Below are 14860 nucleotides of genomic sequence, written 5' to 3'. Positions count from 1 at the left end.
AGGAGCAGTTCCACGTGTAGATGTATTTCTACTATATCTGTGGGAAGGAAGGTGATCTCCGCATCTTACTCTTCCGCCATCTTGCCCAGACCCCCTGCTCACTTTTAATTCACTTTAAATAATTAACTGTTTAAAACAAAAATAAATAAGGACAGTGTTGTGTGGGTTTATAATACATAAATGTAAAATATGACAAAAATAGCACAAAGGGCAGAAGGTGAAATGGAAGTATACTGTTCTAAGGTTCATAAGCTCTAAGCAAAGTGCTATAATATTATTTAAAAGTAGATTATAAATCAACGATGTGTATTGTAAACTCTAGAATAATCATGAAAAACATAAAACAAAGAGGCATAGCTATTAAACCAACAGTTTTATTTTATGGTAAAATAAAACCATAAAACACACTCAATTAACCCAAAAGGAAGCAGGAAAAGAAAGGGAAAAAAGAAACTAGCAGAAAACTCATAGCAAGATGGTAGATTTAAGCCGAACCACACTGATGATTACATTAAATATAAACAGTATAAACATTCCAGTAAAAGGCAGGCATTATCAGATTGGATAAAAAAGCAAGACTCCATTATGTGTTGTCTGCAAGAAACCCTCTCTAATTATAAAGAAACAGATAGGTTAAATGTAAAAGGAGGGACTGCTGCCAACCACACCCCTAAGATCCAACTTCTCTGATGCTCAAGGGTATAAACATACAAACTCCTTCTCCACCAGAAAACGTAAAAGAATAGAAAAACATATACCACGATGAAACTAACTTTTAAAAGGCTGGAGTGGTTATATTAATATCAAACAAGGAAGATTTCAGAACAAGGATTATGACCAGTGAAAAAGGGACATTTCAGAAAAATGAAGGAATCTATTCAGCAAGGGGCTACAATCCTAAATGTGTATGCACTAAATGGCAGAGCTTCAAAATACACTGAAGCAAAAACTGATAAATGGAGACTTCAACATCCCTCTGTTAGTAACTGACCATATGTGGAATCTAAAAATAAAATGATACACTTAACCACTGTGCCACCAGAGAAGTCCTGGGAAAGACTTCTTAGATAAAACATCAAAAGCAGGGCTTCCCTGGTAAGCCCTCTAAGCCTTCCCTTCCCTCTAAACCTACTAGAACAGCTAAAATTAAAAAGATTGATGTCAGGGATATAAAATAACTAAAACTCTTATACTTTGCTGGTAGGAAAGCAAAACAGTATAGTCACTTTGGAAAACAGTTTGGCAAATTCTTCTGAAGTGAAGCATACATCCTCTACACAAATGTTTATACTGGCTTTATTTATAATAGCTAAAAACTGGAATTAACCCAAATGTCTTTTGACTGTTGAATAAACAACATACAATGTTATGCCCATATAATGGAATACTATTCAGCAATAAAAAGGAACAAGCAACTGCTACACACATGTGTGAATCCCAAATGCATTATACTAAACAAAAGAGGCAGACCCAAAAGGCTACTATATGATCCATTTATATGACATTCTGGAAATACTACAGGGACAGTAGTTGTCAGGGCCTGGGGGTCAAGGGAGGGGTTAACTGCAAAGAAGTATGAAGGAACTTTTGGGGGTGATGTTGGACATGTTCTATTAACTGTTACGGTGGTTGCACAAAGGTATTATCAAAACTCATACAACTATACTAATATGTAGATTTTACTGTATGTAAATTAAACCTCAACAAATCTTTAATAAAATTATGACACCTCCAAACAATTATATATTATGCAATCATTTAAAATATGAGATGAATCCATATATGCTGGTAATAGGATAAACTCTAAGACATATTGTTAGGAGTAAAAAGCAAGATACAGTATTATAAATACAGTATGTTCCTGTTTATAGTAATATTGGCTGTCTCTGGGATCTGGAGTGGGAATATATACCCTTTTGTACTGTTTGAGTTTTTTTTCCCTACATGCTTGTATTACTTTCAATTAGAAAACCCATACACAGGTCAAGGAAAACTCACAGGTGTCTGGCCCAGGGGCCTGAGCAATGTAGGTCTGAGAAAACCTATGCAAGAATATGGAACATGGTGCCAGACACTTAAGAAGTGCTCAGTAAATAGCTGGGGGAAACAAAACATTGGAATCAAGTCAGAAGGCAGACCCCGGACAAAGAGATCTCTAACTGAACACCAGATATTCAGCCAGCAGAGCCTTCTGTTTTATACAAGGAGCTAAGCTTGGATTGCTGACATTAGGAAAGAAAAGGAGCATAAAATCCAAATATCCTGGATTTGCTTTTGGGCAAGCTGTCATCATTCCTTTGCAAGCACACTGTGTGCCCTAACCTCAGCCTTCTAAGGGACGGGGTGCATACCCTTCCCCCGTGAACACAGCCCACCCCAAGAGGCCACCCCTAGGGCTCCTCTGGTGGTCTGAGTGCTACATCCTGACTCCCAGAGGTCCCAAGCAGCCCCTCCTACATCCCCTCCAAGTCAGATAGTCCTATAACTCTCTGAAGGAACAAAACGACCCCAAGGGTCTCACTGCACTCGGACCACAGACAAGACGATCGCAGCATGTCAGGCTCTTTTCCACACCAAGGTTTCAAGAAAGAAAACCCGAAAGGAAAAGGCGGATAAGCAAGCAAGGCCTCTCAGTGGAATTGGGTGAAAGGATCTCCCAGGGTTTGGCACAGCTTCTTTCAGCAGCTCCTATCAAGGAAATCAGGAACTCTAGAACGCCAGGCTCAGAAACTCCTCTTTATTTCCTGCTTTATTTGGATTTGCCTCCCTGAAGCCAGGTAGTTGGTCCTAGCTTCCAAAAAAGACTACGAGCTTCTGCGCTGTGGAGCACTGTCTGGCTGCCTCTGGATACCTGGCTTCCAAGGGGAACCACGTAGGTTCTACCTCGTCTCTTTCCTCCACAGAAATGAGCTGTGCTGGCAGGTACAAGCTCTGAGAGGAAGACGGGGGTAAGGTGTAGCAAGGGCCTAGAGTGGGACTGGAGAAGGAACCAACCAAAAGCAAAGTCCTTTCCAGGCACCCACAGACTCAAGGACACACGAGGGAAGGTACCACAGAATCTCATTTTCTCAGAGGCACACCACTTGCCACAAGGGGCAGGGTGTCTGAGTCCTGGGCCATGGACCAGGCTATCCAGGTGATGGGAAGAAACAGGAGCACTTACCGGGGGAAGATGGCAGTCATCAAGGCTGAAGCATAGCCAGGCTTGCAAGTTCCCTCTGAAAAGTTTGCGTACTTGGTGGCTAACTCAGCAGGCCTATGGGAAGAGAAAGAGAGTCACAGCTTGCCAGGCACTGAGCAGTGGTTACTAGTTCATGAAGAGCTGTAGGTGTGTAAACCCTGAATAAAGCTTCACTCCCTACAATCAGCACTTCAGCCCCTTTTCCACACCAAGGCCCTGGAGGTGGGGGTAAGGGGGAGGAGCCAAGAAACCCTAAAGGAATAGGTAGATAAATAAGTAAGGCCCAGCACTGGAATTTGGTAAAAAGAGCTCACTGGGTTTTGCATAGAATCTTTGCAGTAAGCCTGATTCCAGGGAAATCAGGAACTCCATCCAGGCTCCCAGATTGGGAGAGTAGAGCCTGGAGACCTAAGGAGAGAGCCGCCAGACTTTGATAAAGTCACAGGCACTACCCTTTCAACCTTCCTGTATATGTCTACATGTCCAGCCTCATCTGCCTCTATTCTCTCCACACACACTATGATCCAGCTAGTGGGAACCACTCACAGTGCCCTGAATGTAGATCAAATACATGTTGGGGCGTTTAGTTAAGGATGCTCTCCTATCCTCTGTGCCTGGAATGTTCTTCCTTGTCCTTCTCCACCTGCCTGTGCCTCCTGGTCCTTCACAACTCAGCTCAGATGTCAGTTTCTCTGGGCTTGGTTCCCTGACCCCCAGATTGGGCCAAGTGCCTCCCTGTGCTCACCGCCCACCCCCCGCCACCCGCATTACATGATTGCCCAGCACTCGCTCTACGGAATTGCAATCGTTGGTAGTGTGTCTCCCTCACTGCACTGTAAATTCCCAAGGTCAGGGTCTGATTTAACCCTGTACCCCCCAGTTCTTTGCACAGAGATGGGCACATAGAAGACCCTTATGATCTTCTGAAGGAACAAAATGGCCCTGACAATCTCACTACACTTGGACTGGACATAAGACAATCTCAGGAGCCCATAAGTCAGAGAGCACTGACTATTTTTCAGAAGGCTTGTGAGTTCTAGCCCTGGCTTTGTTGCTGTGTGACTGTAGTCAAGTCACCTCATATCTCTGGGCTTCAGTGTCCATATGTGTTCAGTGTGCAGCTGGAGTCACAGCCCTGCCACCAAAAACCCTGCCCAGCGCAGTCTAGAGAAGATCACAGCGGAAGAACAGGACACATTCAGTGACTGCTGGGGCTGGAGGCCCTGTGTGCTGGGGCACCTGAAGGAGCCCTGGCTCGTTGCCAGTTCCCAGCCCCAACCTCCCCAGTCTCCACCCTTGGGCCAGCTGCCAGCACTCTGATGCCCAGCTGCTCTGCTGTGCTGGGGCCCTGTGGTGAGTCTTCCCTCAGGGCTGCCTTCTGCAGGGGCGGGGGCGGGGTGGGTCCAGGGTAGGGGAGGCTGGTGCCTATACAGGACAGCCAGAAACCATGATGGCACCACCTATCATGCGTCACGTGTGATTCACTCAGTGCCCTGTGAGCCTAGCCCAGGGCCTTATACAGAGTCACTGTTCACTGAATTTAGACAAACTCATCTGTATCTATGTGCAATTTCTTCTAAAAAATCTACATTTTTTTAGCTTTCCCTACCACTGAAATTTAAAGCCTGAAATGCAAATGTAAATGCTGAGCGACAAGCCCGGAGTTGGGCTTTTATTTGGTAGGCAAAAGAAAGTCAAGGGTTTAACAAGAGAATTTACATAACAACATTTTCTTACATAAACAACTGTATTTCAGAAATGAAACATAAACTTCAGTGCAATTACTAAACCTACCGGAAGCTTTTGGACTAGGCACAGTGATGAAAACATTATAGATTTCTTCAATTACTCCTCTCAATAGCCAGGTGAGTATGTGCTATTAATTATTAATTTACATACAAGCTCAGAAAAATGAAGAGACTTATTCAAGATCATACAGCTAGTAAGTAGTGGATACTATGTGAAACTATTTCTCTCTAACACGAGTGCAGGAGCTCTTAGTATGGCACCGCCCTGGTGTGGATCACAGTCAGTGTCATCACAGAGGGAAGCACAGAGTCCAGGGACAGCATGAGTGGTCAGTGCAGTTGGAGATGGGGTAGAGAAGCTCTCTGGAGGTGTGTAACAAGCAGTGAGGCATTATGAGTCCTTCATATTCTTGTCTCCAATCCCCCACCATCCGCTTGCTTGCCTGGTACTGTGGGTTCCTATGGTCTTTCTGAATTCCAGAAAGTTTCACAAAGAAAAGGAAAGATGGATGGTGGTCGTCCCTTTAACATAGTGCATTGCAGAAATGCATGTAGAAATGCATGTACAACAGCAGACAAATCTTCAGCCACATCTTTCCTCTCTCTAGTGAACACCATCAACTTCTGGCAAAATGCTTCAAGAATCAGGGCTCTAGATGTGCAGCAATATGGATGGACCTGGAGGGCCTTATGCTAAGTGAAATAAGTCAGACAGAGAAAGACAAATACTGTATGATCTCACGTATATGTGGAATCTAAAAAATACAACAAACTAGTGACTGTAACAAAAAAAGAAGTAGACTCACAGATATAGAGAACAAACTAGTGGTTGCCAGCAGGAAGGGTGGGGAGGGACAAAATATGGGTGGGAGAGTGGGAGGTACAAACCATGGGGTGTAAGATAGGCTCAAGGATGTACTGTACAACATGGGGAATACAGCCAATATTCTGTAATAACTGTAAGTGGAAAGTAACTTTTACAAAATGTATAAAAATTTTTTTAGTTAAAAAAAAAAGAATCGGGCTATGGGATAGTCCAGGGTCTATGGACTCAGGTAATCCATAATGGAGAAAAAAGAGCACAGGCAAGATGGAACACAGGAAGCCAGAGCCCACCAGGAAGGGCTCTTCCCATGCCAGTGCAGGGTAGTCAGATATTAAGGATGGAGCAGCTCTAAACCAACCCCCCAAGCAACAGTAACTTCTAAAACATACAGCCCTGGGCATAGTGGGCCATGTCAAGTTATTACCAAATTAAAATGCCTTAGAAATGGCCTCCTGACTATCCCAGTGAGAGAAGAATAGGGGGAGTGTTGGGGATTCTGAGTCATACAGCAGGCTGGGACCTCTGGGGCAGTTAGCGGTCAAAACCACCAAGATTAACAGTCTCCAACTCCCTTGGGCCCGAATAGTTACTCTAAGGCACTCACACTCCAAATGCCAGGAGGCCCCCACAGATGTCTGATCAAATCATTCAGCCCTTGTTCTTCTCATACTCTGCAGCTGGCCTTTCATTTGGGGAGATTTAGCATTTTGACCAGTAAGAGCACCATTGTCCTGCAAACGTGACTACCAAGCGCCTGGGGTGAAGAGTGTAAACCACTACACTCTTAAGAGGAAATCCAGATGGAGAGGCTGGCACCTAAAAGAAGGAACCAGACTTCCACGCCTCTGCTTCACTCAGAAGTCCCAAGTTTAAGGAATCAGGTCAAACAACAGGTTGTAAATGGGAAGAATACAGGACCTGGAATTAGAAGCTTTCATAAAGGACACTGCAAGGTGCGTGACCATGGGCAAGTGAAGGACAATCTGCTTCTCAGCTTCCTCATCTGCAAATGGGAACCACTCAGCTCTCAGAGATCTTGGAGGGTGTGGTGAGAAAGAACATTTGGAGGGGCTGGCTGTCCTCTAGAGCACCACACACGTACGTCGTGACAGGTGAGGTGGCGGAGGTTTCCAATGCTCAAGTCTGGATTCTGTCCTGGGGAGAGTCACTGAATGATTTCCAGTGGGAGAGTGCCCTGATCACCGTGTGCATTTTAAGGGTCAACATTTGGTAGATAGCTAGTGGGAAGCAGCTGCATAGCACAGGGAGATCAGCTCAGTGCTTTGTGACCACCTAGAGGGGTCGGATAGGGAGGGTGGGAGGGAGGGAGACGCAAGAGGGAAGAGATATGGGAACATATGTATAACTGATTCATTTTGTTATAAAGCAGAAACTAACACACCATTGTAAAGCAATTATACTCCAATAAAGATGTTAAAAAAAAAAGAAAAAAGGATCAGTATTTGGGGGGTGAGGAGTAGCATGGCAAAAGGCTGAAAGGAGCAGTCCCTGAGACAGAAAAATAATCAGGACAGAGTGTGATGTCTCAGGTGCCAAAGGAATGAAGTGTCTCAAGAAAGATACAGGGACCAACTGCATCAAACACTGTGCTGGGCCTGGGAAGGTAGCCGTAAGATTGACAGCTGGATTTGCCAACATGGAGGTTGCTCTTGACTTTGAGTAGAGCTGTTTCACTGGAGGGTGGGGGTGAAATGCTGCTTTCATCGGGTTTCAGAGAAAACAGAAGAATTGGAGCCAGGGAATAGAGACTACCATTTTTAGAAGTTTTGCTATAAAGGGAGACAGAGAAATGGGGCAATTGCTGGAGGGGAATTGCAGGGAAAGAGTTTTTTGAGGTTAGGAAATTTTTCAGCATGCATATAAGCTGGTTAGAATAAGAGGAAAACTCAAGCATGATGCAACAGAAATGGGACAGTTGGAGAAATGTCCCCGAGAAGGTGAGAGAGGGAAAGGATCTACCACAAAAGTAGAAGGGTTGGCCTTAGCTCTGTCTACCCTGCCCTACCCTGGCCAGTGACTACCTATTCATCTTGCAACATTCGGGTGAAGCACCACTTCCTTTGTGAAACTTTTCGTGATTGCTTCCCCTGCCAAGCAGAACCAACCTCTCCTGCCTGTGGACCCCATTTTACCTAGAGCTGACAGTCACCTGACCTTGCTCACTTGTCCCCACTCTCTTTCTCTCCCACCTCCTTCTCTTCCATCCTCTCACTCACTCATTCATTCACTCAACAGATATTTAGAGGCAACAGAGTCACTCTGCTTGGGTTTGTACCCTGGCTCTATCCCTTACTAGCTGGGCATGTTATTTAACTGCTCTGTGCCTTAATTTCCACATCTTTAAAACTGGAATTATACTAATACCTCATAAAATTGTTGTGAGGATTATGTTGAGAATACAATGTTTAGTACAATGCCTGGCACATAGTTCTCCCTCAGTACATGCTAACTGTAACAGTCTCGTTGTTGTTATGTGCCAGACGCTGGCCTGGGATTAGGGATACAGTGATGACTAGGACATAACTATGGCCTAGCACGTGTTATCCTAAAGAATAAACTGTCCATTTAGGGACTTCCCTGGTGGCACAGTGGTTAAGAATCTGCCTGCCAATGCAGGGCACACGGGTTCAAGCCCTGCTCTGGAAAGATTCCCACACGCCGTGGAGCAACTAAGCCCGTGCACCACAACTACTGAGCCTGTGCTCTAGAGCCCGTGAGCCACAAATACTGAGCCCACGTGCCACAACTACTGAAGTCCACGTGCCTAGAGCCTGCACTCCACAACAAAGAGAAGCCACCGCAATGAGAAGCCTGCGCACCACAACAAAGAGTAGCCCCTGCTCACTGCAACTAGGGGAAGCCTATGTGCAGCAACCAAGACCGAACGTAGCCAAAAAATAAATAAATAAATATATTAAAAAAATTAAAAAGGAATAACTGTCCATTTAAACATCTTTCTCTCCCAGACCATGAAATCTGAGTATAGTGCCTAGCACAGAGTACCATGCGTGGCACTGAGTATGTAAGTACCCAACGAAATGTTTGTTGGACTGAACTCAATTGGTTACCTTGACTTGGAAGGTTAATTGACAGAAAGTGTGGGTATGAGGTGGTGATGGCTGGGGAAAATGAAGAAAGGACTTTGAGGATTAGGACTGTATAGATCAGTGTTGGGCATCTCGTGACCAATGGGCTAATTTCTGGAACCTCTCAGAAAAGACTGAACTTAGCCCCCTACTGTGCCCCCTCCCTCATTCCAGGTACTAGTTTACTGGAAGCAGTTCAAGGAACAGGTTGCAAGAATGGAATAAGACCATGTGTGTAACACCTAGCACACTGCCTCACAAACCATAGTTAACAAATATTAGCTTCTTTTTAAGCAAATATAGCAACTTAATCAAGGTAGCCAGTACGATTGTGCTGGGAGGACTTGCATGATAAACACAGGTAAGAACTCTCAGCACAGAGTTCACCCCACCACTGCTTCTTCAGTTCTATCCTCTCTAACCTTCCTGATGAAGATGCACTTCTGCAATTACTAAAGGGATGCTTCTGGAATGACGACATGATTTGGGAAATGGCAGAAGCAGCTTAGGTTAGCTTTAGTAATCCTAGCCCGTCATTAAACATTTTCATTTTCTTTTTTTTTTCTGAAATAGCCTTTATGTAAGAAAGGTTATTTAATACTGCCATAGAGCCTTTCAAGCTCCAAGATGGAAAGTTTTCTCTCTAAGGACAATTTCTATCTCCTCTGACTGCCTCTCCCCCATGATTACAGGTCTGCTGGCTCTTCCTGAATTATCAACTGTCTCTTCATTCACCCACATTTGGGCTGTGCCAATCCATCCTGCCCTGGGCATCACTGACCCTTTGCTCTTCGTGAACTCCACTGCAGACTTGGGCTTCTATACAGTTTTGCCTCACTTACAGTGATCTGTGATAAACATGGAGGCACTGTCTCATGTCTCTTCTATCACTTTAAGAGAAGAGGGACTGCTTGATTTGTGTGATCTGGAATTTGGGGTACTTCTCAGCTCTGGAGGCCCTGCCTTTCAGCTCTTGCTACTGGGCACTGCAGTATCTTCTCAACAAATCAGCCACTCTGCTCTTTGATCAGTGATTCTGAAGCTGACGCTACTGCAGTTTATCTTTGTCTCCAGGGCCTTGTAATTTACTTCATTTTGTCTGGGAGGATGCTCTCTAGTAAGCTCTTGCAAACACTTTAGCCTGAGCTGTATATGCAATTCTCACCGAGACTTTCCACCAGGAATCTCTTGCAACTGCTCCAATTCAATTTTGTTTCTACATTTTATTAACACACACACACACACACACACACACACAGAGTTGACATAATTATCTAATATAACTTTACAATAATTCTTTAAGGAGTACAGCCCTTAGATCTAGGCATGTGGGGCTAAAAGAGTCCAAGAGAGCATGGTTGGAAGATGTGCTATTCTATGTTTACACTATAAAATTTCAAATGATAAATTTTGGTAGGGATTGCACTGACTCTGTACGTTGTTGTAGATACTATAAACATTTTAACAATATTAATTCTTCCAATCCATGAGTACAAAATATCATTCATTTGTGTCTTCTTCATTATTTTCATCAGTGTCTTATACTTTCAGTGTAAAAAGCCTTTCACCTCCTAAGCTAAATTTATTCCAAGATATTTTATTCTTTTTGATGCAATTGTAAATGGGATTGTTTTCTTAATTTCTCTTTTTGATAGTTCATTATTAGTGTATAGAAACACAACTGATTTTAGTATATTGATTTTGTATCTTACAACTTTATTGAATTTTTAAAAATCATTCTAACAGGTTTTTTTTTTGGTGGAATCTTTAGGATTTTCTATATATAATATTGTCACCTCTAAATACAGACAGTTTTACTTTTTCCTTTCCAAATTGGATGCCTTTTATTTCTTTTTCTTTCTTAATTGCTTTGGCTAGGACTTCTGGTACTACAATGAATAAAAGTGGTGAGAGTGGCCATCTTTGTCTTGTTCCTGATCTTAGAGGAAAGACTCAGCTTTTTTACCATTGAGTATGACGTTATCTGTGGGTTTATCATATATGGCCTTTATTATGTTGAGATACATTTTCTTTATACCCACTTTGTTGAGAATTTTTATTATGAATGGACGTTGAATTTTGTCACGTGCTTATTTTGTATCTACTGAGATGATCATATGATTTTTTTCTCTTCATTTTATTAATGTGGTTTATCACATTGATTGATCTATGGATGTTGCACCATCCTTGCATCGCAGGAATAAATCCCACTTGATCACAGTGTATGTTGAATTTTAATGTATTGTTGAATTCTGTTTGCTAAAATTTTGTTGAGGATTTTTGCATCTGTGTTCATCAAAGACATTGGCCTGTAATTTTCTTTTCTTGTAGTGCCTTTCTCTGGTTTTGGTATCAGGATAATGCTGGCCTCATAAAATGAGTTTGGAAGTGTTCCCTCCTCTTCTATGTTTTGGAAAAATTTGAGAAGGATTGGTATTTTTTCTTTAAATGTTTGGTAGAATTCACCAGCCATCTGGTCCTGGACTTTTGTTTGTTGGGAGGTTTCTGACTACTGATTCAATCTCCTTACTAGTAATTGGTCTGTTTGGATTTTTATTTCTTAATGATTCAGTCTTGGTAGTTTCAAATGGTAAATTTAACATGACCACGAACTAATTACAATTCACATTTCCCCTTCATACACTGGGTAAGACTTGCATTTGTGGTCATTGTCAGCAAAGCACAGTCACAACCTTTCAGAGTCACTGGAAGCCAGTATTTGTGGGCAGCATAAAGGATAAGGATAGTGTGGCATCAAGAGTAATGATGTAGGAATATTACTCAGCCATAAAAAGAAATGAAATTGAGTTATCTGTAGTGAGGTGGATGGACCTAGAGACTGTCATGCAGAGTGAAGTAAGTCAGAAAGAGAAAAACAAATACCATATGCTAACACATATATATGGAATCTTAAAAAAAAAAAAGGGTTCGGAACAATCTAGGGGCAGGACAGGAATAAAGACGCAGACATAGAGAATGGACTTGAGGACACAGGGAGGGGGAAGGGTAAGCTGGGACAAAGTGAGAGAGTGGCATGGACATATATACACTACCAAATGTAAAATAGATAGCTAGTGGGAAGCAGCTGCATAGCACAGGGAGATCAGCTCCATGCTTTGTGACCACCTAGAGGGGTGGGATAGGGAGGGTGGGAGGGAGAAGCAAGAGAGAGGAGATATGAGGATGTATGTATATGTATAGCTGATTCACTTTGTTATACAGCAGAAACTAACACACCACTGTAAAGCAACTGTACTCCAATAAAGATGTTAAAAAAAAAAAAAGAGTAATGATGTAACCAGCATGAAATAAAGGGTACTAGAGAACTGAAGAGACAAGAAGATCTATATTGTTTCTATAAAACAGGTTCCAGAAAGCCATGGCACTGTAAATAATAACAGTACTGCTACCTTTTTCTTATGGTAGGAAATGTGAAATTAGCCAGGAATGATGCACCTGACAATAAAAAAAACATGATGAGATGGTTCCTGAACCTGAACAGAAAGAAGGGGTATCTGGATACTCTGAAGAAACTTCATGTGCACTGAATGGATAATATACACATACATAAGTATCTCTTCTTTCCCTATTGTTCTAAATCCTCATTAATAAATCATTACTTCTCACATGGACCCATCAACTTATTTATACAGCAGAGACCTTACAAAAATATTAGCCAGGGCTCTGCACACCCTTGGAGCAGCCCTACTCTGGGGTAAGTATTACTATCATTTTTGACAAGAGAAACTGACTCTTAAACCCATCCTTTATTCTCACCAAAGCCTTTGCTTTCTTTGGTAGAAAGAAGGGTGGGCTTAAAGATAAAAAGACCGGAGTTTAAGTAACTAGCTCTTCCACTTACTAGTTGTGTAACCTCAGGCATGAGATAATCGGTCTCTTAACTCTTAAAATAGCTATAACAAATACAGGACTGGTGGGAAGATCAAATTATTTCCTGCAACAATGTAGGTCAGAACATTCTTTGAAAGGTTATACAAATGTCGGTAACTATTCCTACTGTTTTAATGTTTGACTTCCGCTTTTTCTACTTCTAGACCACCTGAATTATCATCATAATTTCACTAATATTTTTTAATTAATTAATTAATTATTTTTATTTTTGGCTGCATTGGGTCTTCATTGCTGCACGCAGGCTTTCTCTAGTTGCAGCGAGCAGGGTCTAATCTTCGTGTGGTGCATGGGCTTCTTGTTGTGGTGGCTTCTCTTGTTGCGGAGCACGGGCTCTAGGCACGTGGGCTTCAGTAGTTGTGGCACACAGGCTCAGTAGTTGGGGCTCGCGCGCTCTAGAGCACAGGCTCAGTAGTTGTGGCACACAGGCTTAGTTGCTCGCAGCATGTGGGATCTTCCCGGACCAGGGCTCGAACCCCTGTCCCCTGCATTGGCAGGTGGATTCTTAACCTCTGCGCCACCAGGGAAGTCCCCATTTCACTAATTTAATGAGGAAAAAAACTATTTCTTTTATTTTTCTTACTTGGATTATTCTCTCCAACTCACTTGGCTGTCTCCAAACTTCTGCCCTATCAGCAGGAAGATCAGGAGACTCCTGGGGACAGAGAAGGAGGGCCGCTGAAATGAAGCCAACATCTCATATACAGGGACTTGTCTTCAACTGGCATGCCAGTGCATAACTGAGCTCAGTGGAAAGGCTAAATCTCATAAGATCCGTAGCATAGTATTTACTGTCTCCATAGTTTTCCTTTTCCACAATGTCATACAGTTGAAACCATATAGTATGTAGACTTTTCAGACTGGCTTCTTTCATTTAGCAACATGTATTTAAGGTTCCTCCATGCCTGTTCACGGCTTGATAGTGCATTTCTTTTTAGAGCCAGATAATACTCCATTGTCTGGATGTACTGCAGTTTGTTTATTCATTCACCTAATGAAGAACATCTCGGTTGCTTCCAGTTGTTGGCGATTATGATTTTTTAAAGATAATTAAACAAAAAGGCCCTATTACTGTATAAACTGGAGCAATGTGCAACATTTGTGCCATACTGTGTCACTGTGTGCTGTTTTGTATAGACATAAGTTTTCAACTCAATTGGGTAAACACCTACAAGAGTAATTGCTAAATCATGTGGTCAGACTATGTTTAGCTTTTAATACGTTGCCAAAATGGCTGAACCATTCTGCATTCCTGCCAACAATGAATGAGACTTCCTGTTGCTCCACATCCTTGCCAGCATTTGGTGTGTCAGTATTTTGTATTTTAGCCATTCTAATAGGTGTGGTGATATTTTATTCTTGTTTTAATCTGCATTTCCCTAATGACACATGAGATATGGGCATCTTTTCATATGCTTATTTGCCATCTGTATATATCTTGTCAGATGAGGTGTCTGTTAAAGTCTTCGGCCCATTTTTAAGTGGGTTGGTTGTTTTTCTTATTGCTGAGTTTTAAGAGTTCTTTGTATATTTTGAATGAAAGTCTTTTAAAAATCAAACATGTGTTTTGCAAGTATTTTTTTCTGGTTTGTGGCTTGTTTTTTCATTATTTTATCAGTGTCTTTCACAGAACAAAAGTTTTTAATTTTAGTAAGTCAAGTTATTGATTTTTTCTTTCATGAATTGTACTCTTGGTTTTGTATCTAAAAACTCATTGCCAAATCCAAGTTCACACAGATTTTCTCCTGTTATATTCTAGAAGTTTTGTGTTTTACATTTAGGTCTATTAGATTCCATTTTGAGTTAATTCTCATGAAAAGTGTAAGGTGAAAGATTTAGTTTCTACATATGGATGTCCAATTGTTCTAGCATCATTTGTTGAAAAGATGATCCTTTTTTTTCTGTTGAATTGCTTTTGCTCCTTTGTCAAGGATCAATTGACTATATTGGTGTATTTCTATTTCTGGACTCTCTATTCTGTTCCATTGGTGTATTTCTATTTCTGGACTCTCTATTCTGTTCCATTGGTCTGTTTGCCTTTTCTTTTGCCAATACCATGCTGTCCTAATTACTGTAGCTTTATATTAAG

General features: G+C 42.0%; 1 protein-coding gene across 6 annotated transcripts in view; it reads right to left on the bottom strand.

Annotated features, from left to right (window-relative positions):
• The window catches only part of ST3GAL3 (ST3 beta-galactoside alpha-2,3-sialyltransferase 3), a 232414-nt gene that overhangs the window by 75039 nt on the left and 142515 nt on the right, over positions 1–14860 (bottom strand). For all 6 annotated transcript variants that reach the window (XM_059920827.1, XM_059920847.1, XM_059920838.1 and 3 more), the window contains one exon: positions 3164–3256. In XM_059920827.1, coding sequence (XP_059776810.1) covers positions 3164–3256 — 93 coding nt within the window. The remainder of the gene's footprint in view (positions 1–3163; positions 3257–14860) is intronic.

The sequence above is a fragment of the Balaenoptera ricei genome, chromosome 1 (assembly GCF_028023285.1).
Source record: "Balaenoptera ricei isolate mBalRic1 chromosome 1, mBalRic1.hap2, whole genome shotgun sequence".
Taxonomy (NCBI): domain Eukaryota; kingdom Metazoa; phylum Chordata; class Mammalia; order Artiodactyla; family Balaenopteridae; genus Balaenoptera; species Balaenoptera ricei.
The sequence above is the reverse complement of the archived record's forward strand: the minus strand, read 5'-3'. Positions and strand labels throughout refer to the sequence as shown.